Source organism: Paroedura picta, chromosome 7, assembly GCF_049243985.1.
Source record: "Paroedura picta isolate Pp20150507F chromosome 7, Ppicta_v3.0, whole genome shotgun sequence".
Lineage (NCBI taxonomy): Eukaryota > Metazoa > Chordata > Lepidosauria > Squamata > Gekkonidae > Paroedura > Paroedura picta.
Window position 1 is genome coordinate 14,990,594 of NC_135375.1, and position 21,142 is coordinate 15,011,735.

Consider the following 21,142-nt stretch of genomic DNA (forward strand, 5'->3'; position numbering starts at 1 on the left):
CAAATGCAAAGGAGAAAGTTACCACCACAAACATGAAAGGGGAAAGTGCATGCAGCATTTCTGTCATTTTATTTCCCCCCTTCTCTTTTTTATTTTATTTGTTTTAATCTTCTGTTCCTTTCCTCCCTGGTTGGTGTTAATTATCCAGATGTTTTAATTATGCATATGGCCACGCAGGCTCCCCGACTCACTGGGAATTGTTATGTTTATTAAAAACAGTATAACTACTTTCAGGGATGCAAATAGATCAGTATGCAAACAGATGTACCAGTAAACCAAGTGCTGCATTATCTGGATGTGAGTCCCTGATTCCCATAGGATGAAACAAGATTCTGTCTGCAGGAATAAACAGGTTCCTACTGAAAGTATAAATTCCCTTTGATTTCTTCCCTGGTTCATTGCTTTTCATAAGTTTGGTTGGTCATGAGGATTCTGGGTTTCTTCTGTTTCTAGTTAATCTTTCTGATAGCCCTGGAGAACAGTTTGGTCATTTCAATATTGCCTTTCTTCTTGTCATGGTAGACTCAGTTGGATGCATTCCTTGTGGATGGTGAGCTTATGAGTTTTCCACATCTTCTCATGTTATTGAAACATTGATAACATGTGGCCAGGGAAGGGGTTGTGGCTCAAAAATGGAATATCTGCTTAGCATGCAGAAGGTCTAAGGCAGGGGTAGTCAACCTGTGGTCCTCCAGATGTTCATGGACTACAATTCCCATGAGCCCCTGCCAGAAAACGTTGGCACGGGTTCATGGGAATTGTAGTCCATGGACATCTGGAGGGCCACAGGTTGACTACCCCTGGTCTAAGGTCCAATTCCCAGCACTTCCGAGTAAAAGGATCTGGTAAAAGGTCATGAACAGGACCGTTATTCAGGACCCTGGAGAGCTACTTCCAGTCAAAGTAAGTAATACTTCATGGATATTCTAGACAGGAAAAGCAAGGAGGTAGTCCTTGATCTAAACTAGCTAGTTGGATGAGGAGAGATGCAGCAGGCTTCTCTCCACCCACCATGCTGAACAAGAAGCAGGAAACAGGAAGTTGTCCCTAAGAGATTCAGTCTAGCCTTAAAGGGAGAGAGATCAGAAAGGTGAGTGGTCAGTGAGTGGTCTATCTCACTGACTCTGTGGTGAAGAAATTTCTCCTCCTCCAGGCTGAAGCAAGAGACATCACACAGGGAACAACTTCCTACAATACTGACCTTGTTAGACAAAGGCTTGGGTTCAAAGTAAGGCAACCTCATGTGATACCTTTTTGTCTTAAACCCTTATTTCTCTTGATCAGTTTGGTAGGCAGTGTCAGGAACCAAGTGGTTGAGACCCAAGAGATTTGCAGCAAAGACATCACTCTCAGGCTTCAGGATGAAGCTTTAAGAAAAAGTCTTTTATTGGGAGAATCATAGCAAAGATCAGCACATTGCATCATCTCTTAGGAATCTTGACAGAGACACCGGGATGGGGGGTTGAACAGAATATATAGACCTGGGCCTGGGGAGGGGAGCAAGGGATTGGGTTTTGGCGGGAACCTGGATTCACACAGGAAAAGAGCAATAGTGTTCTCTGATCTCAAAGGTGCAAAAACAGCCCAGGAAGCCATATGGTGTTTAGACTGCCTTGTCTGGGAAGTCAGCCTTGAAGCAAGGTGATAAATAAGTAAATGCAGGATGAGCCTTTGAAATGCGAAGAAGGGACAGGAGGGGCACTGCTGAGAGGGAGAAGGGAGGTACCACAACTCAGCAGGAGATCCGGGAGCATAAAGGAACAAAACAACCCCAAAGAAGACGAAAGCCGCGGGTCAGGAACTAGGGGTTCCTAGTTACTCCCCCTAATTGTGAGAATGCAGTGAAATCTCTGCTTGTATCATCCGGACCTGGATGGCCCAGAGTAGCCCAATTTAGTCAGATTTCAGAAGCCAAGCAGGATCCGACCTGGTTAGTACTTGGATGGGAGACCACCAAGGAAATCACATCACCTGATAAACGCATAAGTATTTTTAAAATATATATATAAATGAATTAACTCCCACCCATTCAGCAAACTCTTCCAGGGCCGTCAAGAAAACCTCAGGGTTTCACAAAGCCCTGGTTGAGATAGCCTGAGATAGACATTTTAAAATGTGCCTAATAGTGGGTCATTCTTTTCTACGTGGTCAAGAAGAGGACAGAAAATGGGATGGATCTCTCTGCGGAGGAGCCCCAGGCATCAGTGACCATCTTCTGGGATTGTTAGCAGAATGGATCTGTGGGATCCATCCACATTTTTTAAATGTCCCTAACACTGAGAGGCTCCAGGAGTAGCATTATAAAATTTAGCATCCCCTTGGGTGAGAGAAAACCCCAAATTTATTTAGGGTTTTTTAAAAACGTAAATAGGGCGCTGATGGAGATGTGGTTTTAAAAGGCTGCAGACCCATTTATGGTCTCCTGATGCCCTGATGACCTTCATGTTCCGGCAATTCATAGCTCTGTCCATCAGTCTTAGAATATTCTGGATTTGAATGTTCTGGATTCAAAGTCATCTGCAACTAGACAGCAGATAATTCCAAAGAAGTCCTTTTGTATTCAGGCCTCAAGATAGAGGAGAGGCACAATTGCCTTATTATTTATTTTTATTATTAGATAGTCATTAGTAATTAGCTGTTGTTTGTTTGTTTGTTTTCGCCCAAGAGCAACAGAGTCTCATCTGGAGAACTGGGTTTGATTCCCCAGTCTTCCAGATGAAGGTCCCCTGGGACCCTGAAGTACTTCCCTTTCTGACAAGTTGCAGCTCTGCCCCTCTGTCTTCTCCAAGTAGCTTTGATGCTTTGCATATTTGGCCAGCTTGGTTGATTTTCAGATTGTTTAATCAGGATCTACATTGAAAAGGGAGAGGGGGAACAGGTAGCTGGATTTAAATCAGAAAATGTGTAAAGAGGCATTAAGAGAATTTCTCTTCACACGGATAACAGGGTTCAGTTTGTTTTACTGAAAGCAATTCATGCTTACCTGCAAATCTCAGCATATGCACTTGGCAATTCGGTGGTCTTACAAATCTTTGGTTTCTCATCCTATTCTCCTTCCTTCCTTCCTTCCTTCCTTCCTTCCTTTCTTCCTTCCCCCCCCCTCTCTCTCTCTTAAAGAATCACAGAATCACAGAGTTGGAAGGGGCCATACAGGCCACCTAGTCCAACCCCCTGCTCAATGCAGGATCAGCCCAAAGCATCCTAAAGCTTCCTTCCTTCCTTCCTTCCTTCCTTCCTTCCTTCCTTCCTTCCTTCCTTCCTTCCTTCCTTCCTTTCCCCCCCCCCCCCTCTCTCTCTCTTACAGAATCACAGAATCATAGAGTTGGAAGGGGCCATACAGGCCATCTAGTCCAACCCCCTGCTCAACGCAGGATCAGCCAAAAGCATCCTAAAGCTTCCTTCCTTCCTTCCTTCCTTCCTTCCTTCCTTCCTTCCTTCCTTCCTTCCTTCCTCCCTCCCTCCCTCCCTCCCTCCCTCCCTCCCTTCCCTCTCTTCCTTTCATCCTTTCTTCTTCCTTTCTTTCCTGTGAGCAGTTATTGTTCGTGGAATCTCAGCCGTTCAAGCAGATCAACTGGCCTGCATTTCTTCAGGGAGCATTTGGGGTTGATTGAATTCCTTCCTCTTGCGCAATCCCTCATCTCTCTGGCAGACTAATTGTTTATGACAGACCTGGTTATGACTAGGAAGCTCCCTGCGCCCCAGCAGCCCTTGATTGTAGACGGAGGGCAGGGGGGCTGGGGCCGCTGAGGAGTGCTGATCACTGTTATTTTTGCCCATTGATTTCCAAGTGCACAGGTGTCAGTTAATTACAGAGACCTGCTCAGTGCGCAAATGAAAACGGCCATTACGGGCTGTATATCCAATTGATTTTCCTCGCAAACATGGAGAACAATTTGCCCAGCCAATGAAGGGGAGAGGTGAAATCATACATATATTTCAAACAAAACATGACATACATTCCCACCAGCTGCTGCAAAGGAGGGAAAGCCCCGGTACACACAGTGTCTAGCACAGCCTTTCTCAAAGAAAGCCCTGAAACATTATTCAGGCTGTGAGAAAACCCCACATTCAAGCAGAATAGGATTGGGAAGCTGAGCTGTGCACATGCCCACCCGGGGCATCTCTCATTTCCACCCCTCTAGGCCCATCATTGGCCATTTTGGGAGGATGGGTGGGTCAACATGACCATATATGGTTATATCACTTAATAACTGTTTAACCAATTAAAACACACACACACACATACACACACATCCCAGCCGCTACATATATATAAAGATCGATGCCTGGAGTATGGGGAGACATTTTTTAAATGCCGCCATCTTGTACTTGTATTTGTAATTGTATTTATATTTTATATTGTTTTACTGTATTTTGGGTGAACTCCCACGAGCCATTTTCTGGGAGCGGCTGCTCTAGCAGATGGGGATCCAACATAGCTATGGGGTCTCATTGAAAGCAAAGTCAGGCTAGGAAGACAGACCCAGCTGGGAGGCTGTGTTGGTCTGAAGCAACAGAACTTCAGGATGCTCTGGGCTGATCCTGCGTTGAGCAGGGGGTTGGACTAGATGGCCTTTATGGCCCCTTCCAACTCTATGGTTCTGTGATTTAAGCAAATGTGAGTCCAATGGCACCTTGATGACCAACCAAGTTAAATTCTGACTCTAGAATGGCATACGCAGGCGCACTTTTTCAGATCCACTTGTTTTTAATTTTGTTTTGATTTATATACCGCCTGCTCGCAACCAAGTCTTCTCAGTGCGCTGGACGACAATAAATCCACAGGTTTCTCAATAAAATCGTATTTATTCCTGGACTTGCTAGGAGATCAACATGTAGAACTCTGATAACACACAGTGGTTCCTCCAGGCCTCGTGTGAGACTTCTAAACGCGTTTCCAAATTCACCCTGTCAGACCTGTAGGAAACCTCTTCTCATTTTGCTCATGGGACTTGAGCAGGGGTAGTCAACCTGTGGTCCTCCAGATGTTCATGGACTACAATTCCCATGAGCCCCTGCCAGCATTTGCTCAAGTCCAGGGGTAGTCAACCTGTGGTCCTCCAGATGTTCATGGACTACAATTCCCATGAGCCCCTGCCAGCATTTGCTCAAGTCCAGGGGTAGTCAACCTGTGGTCCTCCAGATGTTCATGGACTACAATTCCCATGAGCCCCTGCCAGCATTTGCTCAAGTCCAGGGGTAGTCAACCTGTGGTCCTCCAGATGTTCATGGACTACAATTCCCATGAGCCCCTGCCAGCATTTGCTCAGGTCCAGGGGTAGTCAACCTGTGGTCCTCCAGATGTTCATGGACTACAATTCCCATGAGCCCCTGCCAGCATTTGCTCAAGTCCAGGGGTAGTCAACCTGTCGTCCTCCAGATGTTCATGGACTACAATTCCCATGAGCCCCTGTCAGCATTTGCTCAAGTCCAGGGGTAGTCAACCTGTGGTCCTCCAGATGCTCATGGACTACAATTCCCATGAGCCCCTGTCAGCATTTGCTGGCAGGGGCTCATGGGAATTGTTGTCCATGAGATCTGGAGGACCACAGGTTGACTACCCCTGGACTTGAGGATTCCGTTTTCTTGGACTATCAATAGTATCATAACGAGAGAGGCTTTCCGTCCCATTGGAACCATTTGCGCCATGGCATAGTGTGGTGGTATAGCGATTAAGAGTGGCAGACTTCTAATCTGGAGAACTGGGTTTGGTTCTCCAGTCAGTCGTATGAAACCAGGGACCAGTCGCCGTCCTCTCAGAATTCTCAGCCTCACGTACCTTACAAGCAAGGGGCAATGAGGCTTAGCTTCTAACCCAGGAGAAAATGGGGGCAATTGCCAAATGTTTCCCTCAGCTAGAGAGAATTCTCTCCATTCTTTCTCTCCCAGATCCTCATGCATGCAAAGTTACAATATCCAACGAAATCTCCAGGGGTTTTCTAACCTGGATCTGGCAACTCTTACACCCCCATCCAGCATAAGTGTCTGGGGGAACCCGGTACCCCTAATCTTTGTGTTTGTGTCAGTGCTAATTATAATGTATTCATTAGCAACAGAAAGTTGTTGATTGCAGCTCCTCCTTTAGGATAAATGTTGTTCAAATGAACGAAGGGAAAGTTGTGCTTACGTCTGAACAAAGAGGGAAGCATTAGCTATGTCATCTGTGCTCCCTCTTCCCACTCCTCTCCCCTGTACAGATTTTTTGGGTTGGGGGTTAGTGGGGTTGAAGACCACCATGATTTTTTAGGAGTCTGTTTTTACTATATGTATATGTGTGTCCACATTTGTTTTAATGGGGTTTTACTGGGTTTTTATATGGACAGATTGTGACCCGCCACAAGCTAGTAGAGGAGTAGTGGGTAATGAGTTTAAAAAATGAATGAATGAATGAATGAATGAATGAATGAATGAATGAATGAATGAATGAATGTTTCTATGTTCTGGTTTGCATGTTGCTTTGAATGTTGTCCATCTTTTGTGGCCCTCTGATGAGCAATTTTGATGTCTGTTGTTATCTATTGCTTCTCTTCGTGGGCAATTACGTTTTTTTCAACAGTAACATTTTCTTGAAAAAAAAGGAACGCAGAAGTGTTACTTTAAAATATATATTTTTGACAACACATCATTATTTCTTAACCTCCAGGAAGGTGACATTTTTCTACCTAAAGTGACAGGGAACGAGACAGCCGTTGATGCATACCCACAATTTATTATTACATAATGAGTTTTTATTACTTTAATTAATCATTGCTAGGAGTTATTTCTTTTCATTTGCCTACATAATGGCTTTCAAGCAAAAGTGCCATTTGCAGGCCAAGGTACTTCCTATTTATGCTTTATGGCCTTCCTGGCAGATTTTTCGCTTGCCTGCATAGAACAAAATTGATTTGCTGGATTTCTGGTATGCTGACCATCATTTATTACTAAAAAAATGTAAGCAGCCGACTATTTTCTGGGTTTTTTTAATGGACTAAACTGAATTAATGTAGTAGTAGTAGTAGTAGTAGTAGTAGCCCCTTTCCTCTGCCTGAAGAAGTCTCAAAGCGGCTTCCGATCGCCTTCCCTTTCCTCTCCCCACAACAGACACCCTGCGAGGTAGATGAGGCTGAGAGAGCCCTAATATTACTGAAGAAGAAGAACAGTTGGTTCTTAGGTGCCACTTTTCTCTACCTTAAGGAGTCTCAAAGAGGCTTACAGTCACCTTCTCTTGCCTCTCCCCACAACAGACAGCCTGTGAGGGAGATGAGGCTGAGAGAGCCCTGAGATTACTGAAGAAGGAGAGTTGGTTCTTAGATGCCACATTTCTCTACCCGAAGGAGGCTCAAAGTGGCTTCCAATTGCCTTCCCTTTCCTCTCCCCACAACAGACACCCTGTGAGGTGGGTGAGGATGAGAGAGCCCTGATATTCCTGCTCGGTCAGAACAGCTTTATCAGTGCTTTGGTGAGCCCAAGGTCACCCAGCTGGCTGCATGTGAGGAAGCAGGGAATCAAACTCTGCTCACCATATTAGAATATACTATATACATAATGATTCTGTTCTAAAAGATATGTACACACTTTCTCAGTTAAGTCTATTGGTTCGGTGAATACAGACGCAGCAGTTCTTGGAAAACTCCTCTTTTTATTAGAAGTAACAACCAGCAAACGCCAACAATACCGAACAAGGAGCAAGGGGGGAAACGCCAAACTGATATACACTTTTGGGTGGCCCGCCAAGAGCCCTGATTGGCCCTTAACGAAGGCCTTTAATTGATCCATAAGTGAGGGACTGGGTAATTTTTCAAGCCCTGATATGCATAGTAGATGTATTAAGACTATTCTGTCCACATGCATAATATTCTCCATCAACTCCCTGGATCATCCTCATTGCTCTCCTCTGCACCCTCTCAATTTGACTACAGGTTGGTGTCGTGGTTAGGAGTGCGAACTTCTAATCTGGCATGCCGGGTTCGATTCTGCACTCCCCCACATGCAGCCAGCTGGGTGACCTTGGGCTTGCCACGGCACTGATAAAACTGTTCTGACCGAGCAGGAATATCAGGGCTCTCTCAGCCTCACCCACCCCACAGGGGGTCTGTTGTGGGGAGAGGAAAGGGAAGGCGATTGTAAGCCGCTTTGAGCCTCCTTTGGGTAGGGAAAAGTGGCATATAAGAACCAACTCTTCTTCTTCTTCTACATCCTTTTTGAAGTCAGGCCTCCAAAAATGCACACAGGATTCTGTAGGCAAACCGGAGATGCCAGAGATCGAGACATTGCTAAGCCCTCCCACCCACAACCGTTCTCATGGGGAAAGGGCTCTGTCTTTTCAAGTCTGTAATGGGACTATGCCCTTTGCTGTGATGGATAATGCAACCTATCGGTGAATAATGCTCTTCCATGCTTACCCAGCACTTTTTTTTCAGCACTCAGAGGTTGCATTATCCTCCGTAATCCTTGTGAAATATGCCGGTATTATTACCCCTGTTTAGAAGGTGGAGTGGCTTGGATGAATGCCGTTTGTGCCGATTCATATTTGTTGCTTCTTTTGCTCTGTCAGCTGCTCCTTTCTGCATCCTCCTGATAAGAGCGCTGCAGATTTTGGGGAACGTCATCTGCATGGATGGGCACACAATGGGTGGGTTTGATCTCAGTGCTTTATGTGTCTGATGAACCCTGCTATCCATCTCTATACCATTTCTCCATAGGAATTGTTGTTGTTAGGTGTGAAGTCTGCTTTAGGATGCTTAGGGCTGATCCTGCGTTGAGCAGGGGGTTGGACTAGATGGCCTGTATGGCCCCTTCCAACTCTACGATTCTATTATTCTACGTCATGTCCGACCCATCGTGACCCCATGGACAATGATCCTCCAGGCCTTTCTGTCCTCTACCATTTTTTTTTTTTTGCAAGAAGGTGGGATTGCATGAGAACGCAATTCCATCTTCCTGCAAAATAACAACAACAAAAAACTCATTCGACCCAAGTGGGGCATTTTAAGTCCCCTCCCAGACACTGTAGGACAGGGAGGACAGGCCTGTGCAGAGGCCTGGCACAGCCTGGCTGCTGATGGCAGCCATGGCAAGAAAGGAAATGCTGGAAAATCAGCGTTCTCTTGCCACGGACCATCGGAGGCCCTAAAGTGAGCCGGGGACAGGAGGAGGCTGGGGCGGCACTGGTGTCATGCATAAGTGGGCTTAGCTCATCTGCCATGCAAGCACCGGCTCGGCCTTCCATGCCCGGGTATAATTGGTCTACATGTGCTCTAATCTGGAGAATTGGATTTGATTCTCCACTCTTCCTCCAATCCCACCAGTTGGGTGACTTTGGTCTAATCACAGTCCTGTTAGAGCTGCTCTCACAGAGCAGTTCTGTAAGAGCTCTCTCAGGTGTCTGTTATGGGGAGAGGAAGGGAAGATGATTGTAAGCTGCTGTGAGACTCCTTCAGGTAGTAAAAAGTGGGATACAAGAAAAAAAAACAGTTCTTCCTCTTCTTTGGGACACCTTTGGGTAGTGAAAATTGGAGTATAAAACCCAACTGTCCTTTTTCTACTACTTCTCATTTGGAGCCTAGGAATGTACTTGTGGGGTCTAAGATGAAGTTGCCATCTCCAGTTTCAGGAATTCATGGAGATCTTAGGATGCAGTTTGGAGTCAAGAGATCTCAGCAGGGACTTAACCCCATAGAATCTGCCCTCTGAAGCTACACAAACAAGCTGAAGAGCCCTGCTGGATCAGACCAGTGGTCCCTCTCCAGTACCCCATCTCACACAATGGCCCAACTAGATTTGACATGTCTCCCCTGGACACCAAATCTCAGCAGGGATTTAACCCTATAGGATCTGCCCCCTGACACTACAGACGAACAATCAGCAAGCCATGCTAGATCAGACCAGTGGTCCATTGAAACCAGTATCCCATCTCCCATCTCACACAGTGGTCATACTAAGTTTGACATGTCTCCCCTGGCCACCAATGGCGAATTGGGGCAGGGTGGCCAGCTCCAAGTTGAGAAACTCCTGGGGATCAGGGGCTGGAGCCAGAGGAGGCCAGAGACCTCAGTGGAGTCCAATGCCCTTGGTTCCACCCTCCTAAATATCCATTTTCTCCAAAGGAACTAATCTCCGTAGTCTGTGGATGAGCTGTAATTCCAGGGGATCCCCGTTCCACCTGGAGGCTGGCCTCCCTAGATGGCAAGCAGGGGCAAAAAGTCTGAACACCTAAATCCCATTTTTCTTTTGCTTTGATTGGTGTGGGCACCTATCCTATAATTTTTCCCTCCAGAGAATTGATTGGGTGAGCAAGTTGGGCGAGGGGGGAGTGTGGAACTCCTTCAATGTTCAGCGAGATTTTCCTCTCTCCCCCGACCTGTGGGAATTGCAAGCCTGTTCCAAAGTGAGAATTCTGAAACGTCCAAAAGGGGAACTGGCTGCCTCATTTTAGCATCATCTTGATAGGCCGTGCGCTGGGGTCTCCGAGAAGGCCGGCGTTTGACCTGTGGCTCTGATTAAATTGCTCCCAGAGCATTGGGAAGGGCTTATTAGGGCAAGCTATATAGAAACAAAAAAATATTTAGAAGTGCCGCGTCGCACCCTCGGTGCATTAATCCAAGTCTGAGTGACACACCGGTTTCTCTTGGCCTCTGAGCACAGTTTGGGAGAGGAGCAACAAGGCTTTTCTTGTGACCTCCCACGTACGTAGGCATACACTCAACATCGATGTTCTTCAGCTCAAACACTGGCAGATGATATCACTGAAAATGCTCTCACGCAAGTCAGAATGGGTTTTTCTTCCTTTGTCTTCTCCGTTTCGGATCGGAAAAGAAAACAAACAGAGAGACACTTGTGCTGTGTTCGCCCACAACCATCCTGACATGTTTCCTCAACTCCAGAATGTCTTTATAAGTCAGCCAGACAAAGAGGAAAGGGCATTGCAAGGGTTTCTGAGCAATTGTTTGGGGGGGGGGGGCTTAACGCATGTTCCTACAGCAACTCTGAGGGGCTTGGGTTCTGATCCTGCAGGGGCAGCCCCAGGTCCTAGGTTGAGTCCTGCAACTGCTCCCACCTCCGATTACAACCGAAGAATCTTCAGCTATCCATGCCTGAGCCATGACGCTGGTGGACCGTGTCTTGCGTGCAGCAACAGAGGACTCCAGTTTGTTGCTGCGCTCAGAAATCAGCCGCATGGCCACCAGTCCTCGCAAGGCTGTAGGGGAGGAGGAATGCCCTGGAAACTGTAAATCACAATGGAAAAAGGGAACAGAGATCATTAGTGGGTCCCTTTCTGCGTTGCTCAGCCATGTGTTCCTGTACAAAAAAAAAAAAAAAAAAACAAGCAAAGGGGTTGGGGTGGGGGAGTTATTTGAATGCCACGAACCAGTGAAGAAGCACTTGTTGTCTTTGCAATTGTATAAACTAGTGTGCCACAAGTACAAACCTCGACTGGGCATGAAATGATCCAATGTGTGCATAGCAACCAGAAGAAATCTTCCAGTGATTTCAGAAGTCACCTGTTGAGGGACGTAAAAACAGGCTGCAGCCGGGTTCCTCTTTCCTGTATTGTAGTCTGAGTGAAAATAACATGTTTGCTATTCAGTGCCAGCCTGCTAGCAGCTTGCAAAGGTGAAATAGATTTTTTTTCTCCCCTCCTGGTAATAACAGAAAAATGTTCTGTCTCAAACACTCCGTGGCCCGCAGAGTGCCAGCAGGGGCGAACGGGTGGCTTGAAGAGGGGGACAAGATTGTGTTTGCTTTCTCACCGATGGTGGGGCATGCCAGCTCCAGGTTGGGGAGTACCTGAAGACTGGGGGGGGGGGGGGGTTGGGGAGGGGAGGGAATGCAAGGGGGTATGATGCCATAGAAGCCACCTTCCGAAGCAGGCAAAGACTCCAGGTGAACTGATATCTTATTTGTTGATTTGTATTATCCAATTCATAGAACGCCCCTCTTGACCTTGGGCTCATTACGGCACTGATAAAGCTGTTCTGGCCGAGCAGTAATATTAGGGCTCTCTCAGCCTCACCCACCTCACAGGGTGTCTGTTGTGGGGAGAGGAAAGGGAAGGCGAATGTAAGCCACTTTGAGACTCCTTTGGGTAGAGAAAAGCAGCATATAAGATCCAACTCTTCTTCTTCTTCCGTAATCTCAGGGTTCTCTCAGCCTCACCTCCCTCACAGGGTGTCTGTTGAGGGGAGAGGTATAGGAAGGCGACTGTAAGCTGCTTTGAACCTCCTTCGGGTACAGAAAAGCGGCATATAAGAACCAACTCTTCTTCTTCGTGAGTAATATCAGGGCTCTCTCAGCCTCACCCACCTCACAGGGGGTTTGTTGTGGGGAGAGGAAAGGGAAGGCGACTGTAAGCCACTTTGAGACTCCTTCAGGTAGAGAAAAGCAGCATCTAAGAACCAACTCTTCTTCAGTAATCTCAGGGCTCTCTCAGCTTCACCTCCCTCACAGGGTGTCTGTTGTGGGGAAGGAAATGGGAAGGCGAATGTAAGCCGCTCTGAGCCGCCTTCGGGTAGAGAAAAGCAGCATATAAGAACCAACTCTTCTCCTTCTTCTTGGCAAGTTGGTTCCGGCGGTTTGCATTTGTTTTTTAAACATCCTAAAAATTAAAAACTATTGGACAGAACTCACCTCACCCATCCCAGCCATCTTCAGTCCGGCCTGTAGGAATTGACTATACACAAGACGTATATAGCCAGCCACAAAGAAGGGGGGGACCCCCAAGAGGTGAGGAGGGAGACCCCCATGATATGAGGCCGCCCTGGCCTCAACCATAAGTCTGGCGGAAGAATGCCATCTTATAGCTCCTGTGGAACTGTGCTAGCTCTGTCAGGGCCTTGATTTCAGCCGGCAGGTCATTCTACCAGGCTGGAGCCAAGTCAAGGCCGGCCGGTTTTGACACTGAGGCGGCCATGCTGGAGGAGTAGAAAGGTGGAGGGGTGTTTATGGCTCTGTTTAGAATCTGAGTTTTGCCACAAAATTTTTCAAGGGCAAACGCCTCTGCTGGAAAGCCTTTGGGTGAAAACGGTTTTCTTGTTCAATTGCTGGAGTTCTTCTTGGTTCTTCTTGAGTTAATTCTTGCTGGCAAGGGCTCCTGGGAATTGTAGTCCATGGACATCTGGAGGGCTGCAGTTTGACTACCCCTGGTCTAGATTATTCCACCACCTTGCCAGCCCTAGTATTATATATTTCTCTACTGGGCAAGTATACTTAAATGTATTTGACTGCTGAGGAAGACCCATTAAGGGTCAAAACATGTCTGGGTTTTGGTCCTTACCTTTTCCATGTGTTAATGTTGATTTGATACTTTACTACACAGGATATGCAACTGGGATTTTATCAAGGCTTTTAACTTTTATTATGTGCACCTAATTATAACAGATATTTTGATTCTAAATTTTATTTATGTCTTTTTTTGCAGCTCAGCTTTTACGTTCCTAGCTTGTCTCGTCAGGTTAGGGTTGTATGTCCCTTTTGGGTTGTTTCCTAGGGGAAGGCATTGTTCTTGCATGCTGAAACCACTGATTTTCTATGACTGACCATTAATGTATTTAGTAAAGTTTTAGGAAGGTTCACTGCCCTTGTGATCGATGGTGAAATCAGAGGTCCCCAAGAAGGACTTAAGCAAAGCCCTGACACGTAGCCAATTCCAGGAAAGCAACATTTCTCCAATTATGAATCTCAAGCATTAGATACAACGTATATAAGGTTGGGTTGAAAACGGTCCATAGATTTTGGCCACAATCCAGGTACATCTGAGCTACGTGCTTAACTCAATGTTGTAGTGATATTCAGGACTATTGATGCCGTACATTTTAATGTATTTTAAAAATGATTTTATTGTTAGCTCTTCTTTTTTCTTTTCTCTTTTTCTTCTCCCTCCATTGATCTTATTCACACCTGATCCGCTTGGTCCTCTGTTTCCTAAAGCATCGGTAGTTCCTACGACAGTTCTTCCCACTAGCACCAAAGCCCCCGAACCACCAACCTCTCTGACGGATTCCTCTCCTTCCCCTTCTTTAGCGATCCCAAGCTCCAGTGTCCTCCCCTCTGCTCCCCGCGATGTGGTCCCTGTTTTGGTCTCCAGTCGGTTTGTTCGTCTCAGCTGGCGCCCACCTGCAGAAGCCAAAGGGAACATTCAGACCTACACCATCTACTTTTCCAGAGACAGCGTGAACAGGTAAGTCCCAATGCCCATCTGCGGGTAGCACAGGTGCTTATGAGCATGGATCTGTTAATTCTCTACTGCATAGGCATCAGAATGCTGTGCCTCCCCCAGAGCTGATGTCATTCATTCATTCATTCATTCATTCATTCATTCATTCATTCATTCATTCATTCGTTATTTTCCACCTTTCTCACTGGGGATTCAAGATGGAATACAAAAAATGAGTCAATACAATCAACAGGATAGGAAATTCAATAAACAATAACATAGGATTTGGTTGCAGAACCAAACAGAAACCCCCCAAAAATAACCAAACTGGAGCAAAGTGTGAATTCTTTCAGTCCCACCTGTTTCACGAGGTGCCTGTTGCTGGAAGAAGAAGGGAAGAAGATTGTAAGCCAATTTTTAAACTTCTTAGGGTGAACAAAAGCAGGGTATAAAATCCAGCTCTTTTTCTTCCTCCTCCTCCTCATCAATAAGGGTCTGGATTTGGGCCACTTAAACACTCTGTTTTGCATCCGCGTCACCTTCCTTTTCCTCTCCCCACAACAGACACCCTGTGAGGGAGGTGGGGCTGAAAGAGCCCTGATATTACTGCTTGGTTAGAACAGCTCTGTCAAGACAGTGACTAGCCCAAGGTCACTCAGCTGGCTGCATGTGGGGGAACGGGGAATCAAACCCAGCCCACCAGATTAGAAGCTGCTGCTCTTAACCACTACACCACCCTGTCTCTTGTAAATGACAAGATCATAGTATGTGTGCAATAATGATAAACTGATTTCAGATCCAATGAGTCGGTGCTTAGGATGTGACAAGGGGGCAAATCTTTTTAAGGGTGGTTGTATTTTGTGGCTTCTGGGATGTTCAATCATTTGCACACATAGGTTTGGTGTTTGAACTCTGAAAGAGAACATTTTTCACACACGCATTCTCCCTTGGCCTTTAAATAAACTAATAAAACAACTCTGCAAAACCATCAAAGCTGTTAAAATCATTCACTATCCTCTTAGCTTCCTTCAGAATTCTAGCACATGTTTTTTTTTCCTGCTTGAAATTCACCTGAAATTTGATTTCGTGGGAGGTGGAATCATCAGTAATCAAATTACATGGTTGCTTGTGCCTTGGACACTTCCTGCCTTCTATTTTCCAAACCACTGTTTATTTTAATTTTATTTTCTTTTTTTTTCTTTCTTAAAACACTCTTTTCTAGCAAAATTTGCCTTGTCACTCACCTTACCCACTTCTCTGTCTCTGTCTCTGTCTCTCTGTCTCTCTCTTTTTGTATAATTGTTAATGCCAACCACTTTGGCTATCTCTGGCAAGTCTATTCAATGTAGATTGCCCATTATCATGCTTCGGATCTAATGTGCTCTACACACTCTAAATAATTTCATTCATTCATTCATTCATTCATTCATTCATTCATTCATTCATTCATTCATTCATGTGATTTATATACTGCTCCTCACTGCAATGTCTCGGGGCAGCGAACATAGAACCATTGGGAAATGGGAAGATACCTTGAGGTATTTGGAATGGTATGAACGAGTCAAAAGATATAACAGGTATAACAATGGTATTTCCTAATATTCCTGAATCCCAATACCAGGGTGGTATTCAGATTTGGTAAATATTTAGGGATGCTGAATGTTTTCAGCTCCATTATTGCCTACTAGAAGTAAAGCCCGGTGCATTCAGGAATGCACCGAGTGCTAGGTACGGGTTTGGGGGGGGGAGGATTTGAAGGGAGGACACAGAGAAGCTTCTCTCTGAACCCACTGTGGTGAGGGAGGTAAAGAGTCAGGCAGCGTCTCTTCCCATCAGGAGAGATGCTGACCAGCTTCCTTCCCCCGGTTCCACCTTTGAAGGGTGCAGAGAGGCTTCTCTCTGTTGTTTTTTATACTCTGTTTTTCTCTTCCTTAAGGAGAGAGCACTGAGAGAACTGGGACTGACCCAAGGTCACCAGCTGGCTGCATGTGGACAAGTGGGGAATCAAACCTGGTTCTCTGGATTTCAGAACCCCCACTCTTCACCACACTGGTTCTCAGAGAACCTATGATCCCATGAAGCTGCCTTAAATTGAATCAGACCTTTGGCCCATCAAGGCCAATACTTTCTACTCTAACTGGCCGCAGCTCTCTAAGATCTCAAGATCCAGGTCTTTCACATCACCTGATCCCTTGAACTGGAGAGGCTATGGAGACACCATGAATGAAAAGGCGCTTAGGAGCCAAACCGGTAAAATACAAGTTAAGATCATCATCTCAGCACAACACTCTCCAACCTACAATGTTATGTTTAATAGACATCAGTCCACACTCTGAGACTTCCTGAGCTCCATAAGCAGAAGGAGACGTCCTTCTGGAATTGTTGAACATACAAAACCCACTCTTAGGGTCAAAGTGAAAGGCATGCCTTGTTTCCTTGCTCTCCAACTCATACTACCATCTCCATTCCTTTCTACAATATAGTGATGCACATGTGAATCCACATCAGATGTTTTTGACACTGCAGAGGGTTCTTACCCCCTCTCCCGTTCCCTGTGAAGCTCCAGGACTCAGTACAAGGATGATCCGGAGCCAGGGGACCAAGCCCGATGAGGAAAGCTTGAAGGATTTGGGAATGTTCAGTCTGGAGAAGAGGAGGTTGAGAGGGGACAAGATTACTCTCTTTAAGGATTTGAAAGTTGGTCACTTGGAGGAGGTCAGGGAGTAGTTCCTATTGGCAACATAGAATAGGACCTGTAGTCATGGCTTTAAACTAGATATGGGGGGGGGGGGGGATTATGGATGGGACCAATAATATACATTAGTTTAGCAGTTTATGTATGTTGTCGTTATGTGCAAAGTCATGTCCGACCCATCGCGGCCCCATGGACAATGATCCTCCAGGCCTTCCTGTCCTCTACCATTCCCCGGAGTCCATTTAAGTTGGCACCGACTGCATCAGTGACTCCATCCAGCCACCTCATTCTCTGTCATCCCCTTCTTAGAATCATAGAATCATAGAGTTGGAAGGGGCCATACAGGCCATCTAGTCCAACCCCCTGCTCAACGCAGGATCAGCCCAGAGCATCCTAAAAGCATCCAAGAAAAGTGTGCATCCAACCTTTGCTTGAAGACTGCCAGTGAGGGGGAGCTCACCACCTCCTTAGGCAGCCTATTCCACTGAATTATTTTGCCCTCGATCTCTCCCAGCATTAGTTTATGTATAATTGTACATCTATGGACTGCAATACAATTTAAGATATTTTGTTTAAAGCCCAAACTTGTAAAATGGCATTAGTTACTTATGAAGCGCATCATAAGAAATACCATTGTCTCTTTGCTGGAGGAATCGCTCTCACCATCGGCTTAAAATGCGGTTTTTAATTGAAACCCCCAAAACTTTTTTAGGAACCCTTGTCAGACTTCCACTGTGGTAGGAATCGCCTCTGGACTCGGGAACTTGCAGGCTCTCCGGGGGAACAAAATAAATGTAGTTTCCTTTTAAGTGCTCGGGTTGGAATGCTAAGCCATTTATTGTTTATACATTATTTTTACAAAAGAGCTATTTTTCTCTTTACAATAATAGCGGATCTGACATTAACCTCAGGCAGGCACAGAAATTGTCAGACAAATTACTGTAACTCCACAGCACAGAATGATTCCTGGTGTTGAAGAATAACAGTAATTTGGCTTGACAATTGACAGTCCTCGTAACGCCAGCGCGATCCGGGGAACCAGTAATTCTGTGGCACATGTTGAGCTGCTGCCTCTTTCTGCGGGTTCACTACCCAGCGACATCTGTCTCGAAAGTTAGAAAAGTTCAAGCTGTTCTTTATAGCGCCCCGGGGTTCTTTGCGAGCACAGCAGGGATTCCTCAAGGAGACGATCCGTCAAAGGGGAGACGGGGCTCCTTGGAAATCAGTTGCCCACACTTTTGCCAAGGAAGATGCATGCTGGATTTGATGGTAGAGACGCCAGTCTCTGGGGGCGAGGGCAGGTTAGGGCTATCGCAAGTTTCCCCTATCGCTGAGCTGGGCAGGATCAGCTGGCTGCTTCTTGTAAGGACAAGGATGCTCTGACCCAATCTAGCCTGGCTTTCCTTAGGTTCTTATGTGCGCTGTCTCCATTCATAGCAAGCAATGAAGAAGAAGAAGAAGAAGAAGAAGAAGAAGAAGAAGAAGAAGAAGAAGAAGAAGAAGAAGAAGAAGAAGAAGAAGAAGAAGAAGAAGAAGAAGAAGAACTCTAAGCGCTCGGATATACTTGAAGAAGAAGAGTTGGTTCTTATGTGCCACTTTTCCCTACCTGAAGGAGTCTCAAAGTGGCTTACAATCACCTTCCCTTCCTCTCCCCACAACAGACATCCTGTGAGGTGGGTGAGGCTGAGAGAGCCCTGATATCACTGCTCAGTCAGAACAGCTTTATCAGTGCTGTGACGAGCCCAAGGTCACCCAGCTAGCTGCATGTGGGGGAGCGCAGAATCGAACCTGGCATGCCATATTAGAAGTCCGCACTCCTAACCACTACTCCAAACTGGCTGATGAGGCCCAGTTAATACTTGAGACTGTCCCTTAAACCATAGATGGTGGGAAGTGCCATCAAGTTTCAGTGGATTGATGGCAAATGCATGAAATTATGTTAAATCTTTCAAATTATTTGTTTTAATTTATGTCCGTGGCAAAAAAAACGCAAATATGTACTCTGAAATCCGAATTGCTTCTCACCTGTTTCATGAGGACTAAAAGCTAGCCAAAGTGGAAACAGTGATGGCTGAGCCCCTCCCCCAGCCTCACTTCGTTCATTTTTATTTTATTAATTTTTATTAATTGTTTTTATTTTATTTATTAAATTTCTGTTCCTCCATTCCCCAGGGGCTCAGGGTGGTTTGCAAAATAAACCATTGTTTATTTTGTTTTACCAACATTCAGTTTAAACATTATATGACAATTCAATTCAAAGTATTAAAACAATTCTGTCTTGCAGGCCCTACAGAACAGTTTTAAGTTCTGCTGGTCCCTGATCTTGCTTGGAAGAGTATCTCACCAGGCCAGCGCCAGGGCAGAGAAAGCTCTGGCTCACATCTGTGGGGCTCGGGAAAATTAGCAGTCTACAGTTCCTTCCTTCCTTCCTTCTGTAACCCTTTGTAATGGGGAAGGTTCAATTCAATAAAAGACAGCACCTTTATGGCTTGACAAAATGAGAAATTACTTCAAAAGAAAAGAAACCATTTCAGGCATTGGATAAATTTAACTATAACAATATTTATCATCAACCCCAGAACTGTAAAACTAGTTATATAACAAAATCATAATGGCTATGAGCATAGCAACATTAATGGCAACAAAATCTTCAGTGTCCTTCAAAAAGGGCACTCAGCACAGAACCAATCCTAACACACTGGAAGGGGAAAGTCCAACTTGAAATTATAGGAGTGCCTGGCTGCTGCTTCTGATCTTCAGGAGCTGGCTTGCTGCTGCTGCTGCTGCTCAGGGACTCACTCCCTGGCTTGGCCTGCAAAAGAATGAGCAGTTCCCTCAGTCAAGCTCTGGGCCTTCTCTCTGCTGCTGCAGGGCCAGACTGACTCAGAGGGGAAAAGCCTTACTTCCAAACAGTACACAATTGAAAAGAAGAAATTATAAGGTGCAACCTTCCCCCCTGGCCATTATGCCCACCAAGTACCTGCAAAAGAATTAGCAGTTCCCTCAGTCAAGCTCTGGGCCCTCTCTCTGCTGCTGCAGGGCCAGGCTGACTGAGGGGTGGGGCTTTTGCACTAATATATGAGCAACTTACTTACTGCTCATGCTCAGTAACCTTTGGCTTCCTAGGCCTAAATCCTAAACTGATGGAATGTATTAAAACAAAAATGACATGGGTTACACTTCCTTCCTTCCTTCCTTCCTTCCTTCCTTCCTTCCTTCTGAGGCCGATTCTGTGAAGGTTTAAGGGGGTGGCAGGTTACAGTATATGAGCAATTGGGATGTGAGTGTCCTGCATAGTGCAGGGGGTTGGACTGGATGACCCATGAGGTCCCTTCCAAATCTATGATTTTATGATTCCTCCCTCCCTCCCTGGAGACTCAGGGTGGCTTACAGAAGGTGTATTTTAGGCTTCAAAATGATAAAAATATAGCAATTAATTCAAAACCTACAGTCACCTCCTCCTTATGAAGAACGTATAGATGGTTGAGGGGGCCATATGGAGTCCTTTGAAGGTGTGTCTAGGGGTTTCAAGTAGGGGACTCATGGCAGATTGCACATTCAGAAAGAGACTGGAGTGAAGTTGGTTTTTAATACCCCACTTTCCTTTAGCTTATGGAATCTCAAAGCACCTCACAAACCCCTTTCCCGTCCTCTCCCAACAACAGGCACCTTGTGAGGTAGATCAAGCTGAGGGAATTCTGAGATAACCGTGACTGTCCCAAGGTCACCTAGCAGGCTTCATGTGAAGGAATGGGGAATTGAACCAGGTTCTCCTGATGACAGCCTGCTGCGCCTAACCAGTATACTAAAGGTAAAGGTATCCCCTGTGCAAGCACCGGGTCACGTCTGACCCTTGGGGTGACGCCCTCCAGCGTTTTCATGGCAGACTCAATACAGGGTCGTTTGCCAGTGCCTTCCCCAGTCATTACCGTTTACCCCCCAGCAAGCTGGGGACTCATTTCACCGACCTCGGAAGGATGGAAGGCTGAGTCAACCTTAAGCCGGCTGCTGGGATTGAACTCCCAGCCTCATGGGCAAAGCTTTCAGACGGCTGCCTTACCACTCTGCGCCACAAGAGACTCTACCAGTATACTACATGGGCAATTAAAGTAAGAAAGAGTTAATAGAGATGGGCATGATCAGAACCACAAAGCAAAATTTGTCACCAATTTTGCTGTTCATTGTTGATGAACCAAAGTTTACCAAAGCTTATGACTGGTCAACCTTCCCACGCTTCCATGAACCTTTTAAGCAGTTCATGGTTTGTTGTGAATAGAGCAGAAAGCAGCGGTTTAAAGGGACTCCGAGTCTCT

The 21,142-nt window shown here is 45.8% G+C and overlaps 1 protein-coding gene across 4 annotated transcripts in view; it reads left to right on the forward strand.

The window, feature by feature from the left end:
- Nucleotides 1–21,142, forward strand: part of DCC (DCC netrin 1 receptor) — a 939,742-nt gene that overhangs the window by 634,790 nt on the left and 283,810 nt on the right. For 2 of the 4 annotated variants that reach the window (XM_077346794.1, XM_077346795.1), the window contains exon 8: nucleotides 13,909–14,158. In XM_077346794.1, coding sequence (XP_077202909.1) covers nucleotides 13,909–14,158 — 250 coding nt within the window. The remainder of the gene's footprint in view (nucleotides 1–13,908; nucleotides 14,159–21,142) is intronic. The other 2 variants (XM_077346796.1, XM_077346797.1) reach the window with 1 other exon arrangement.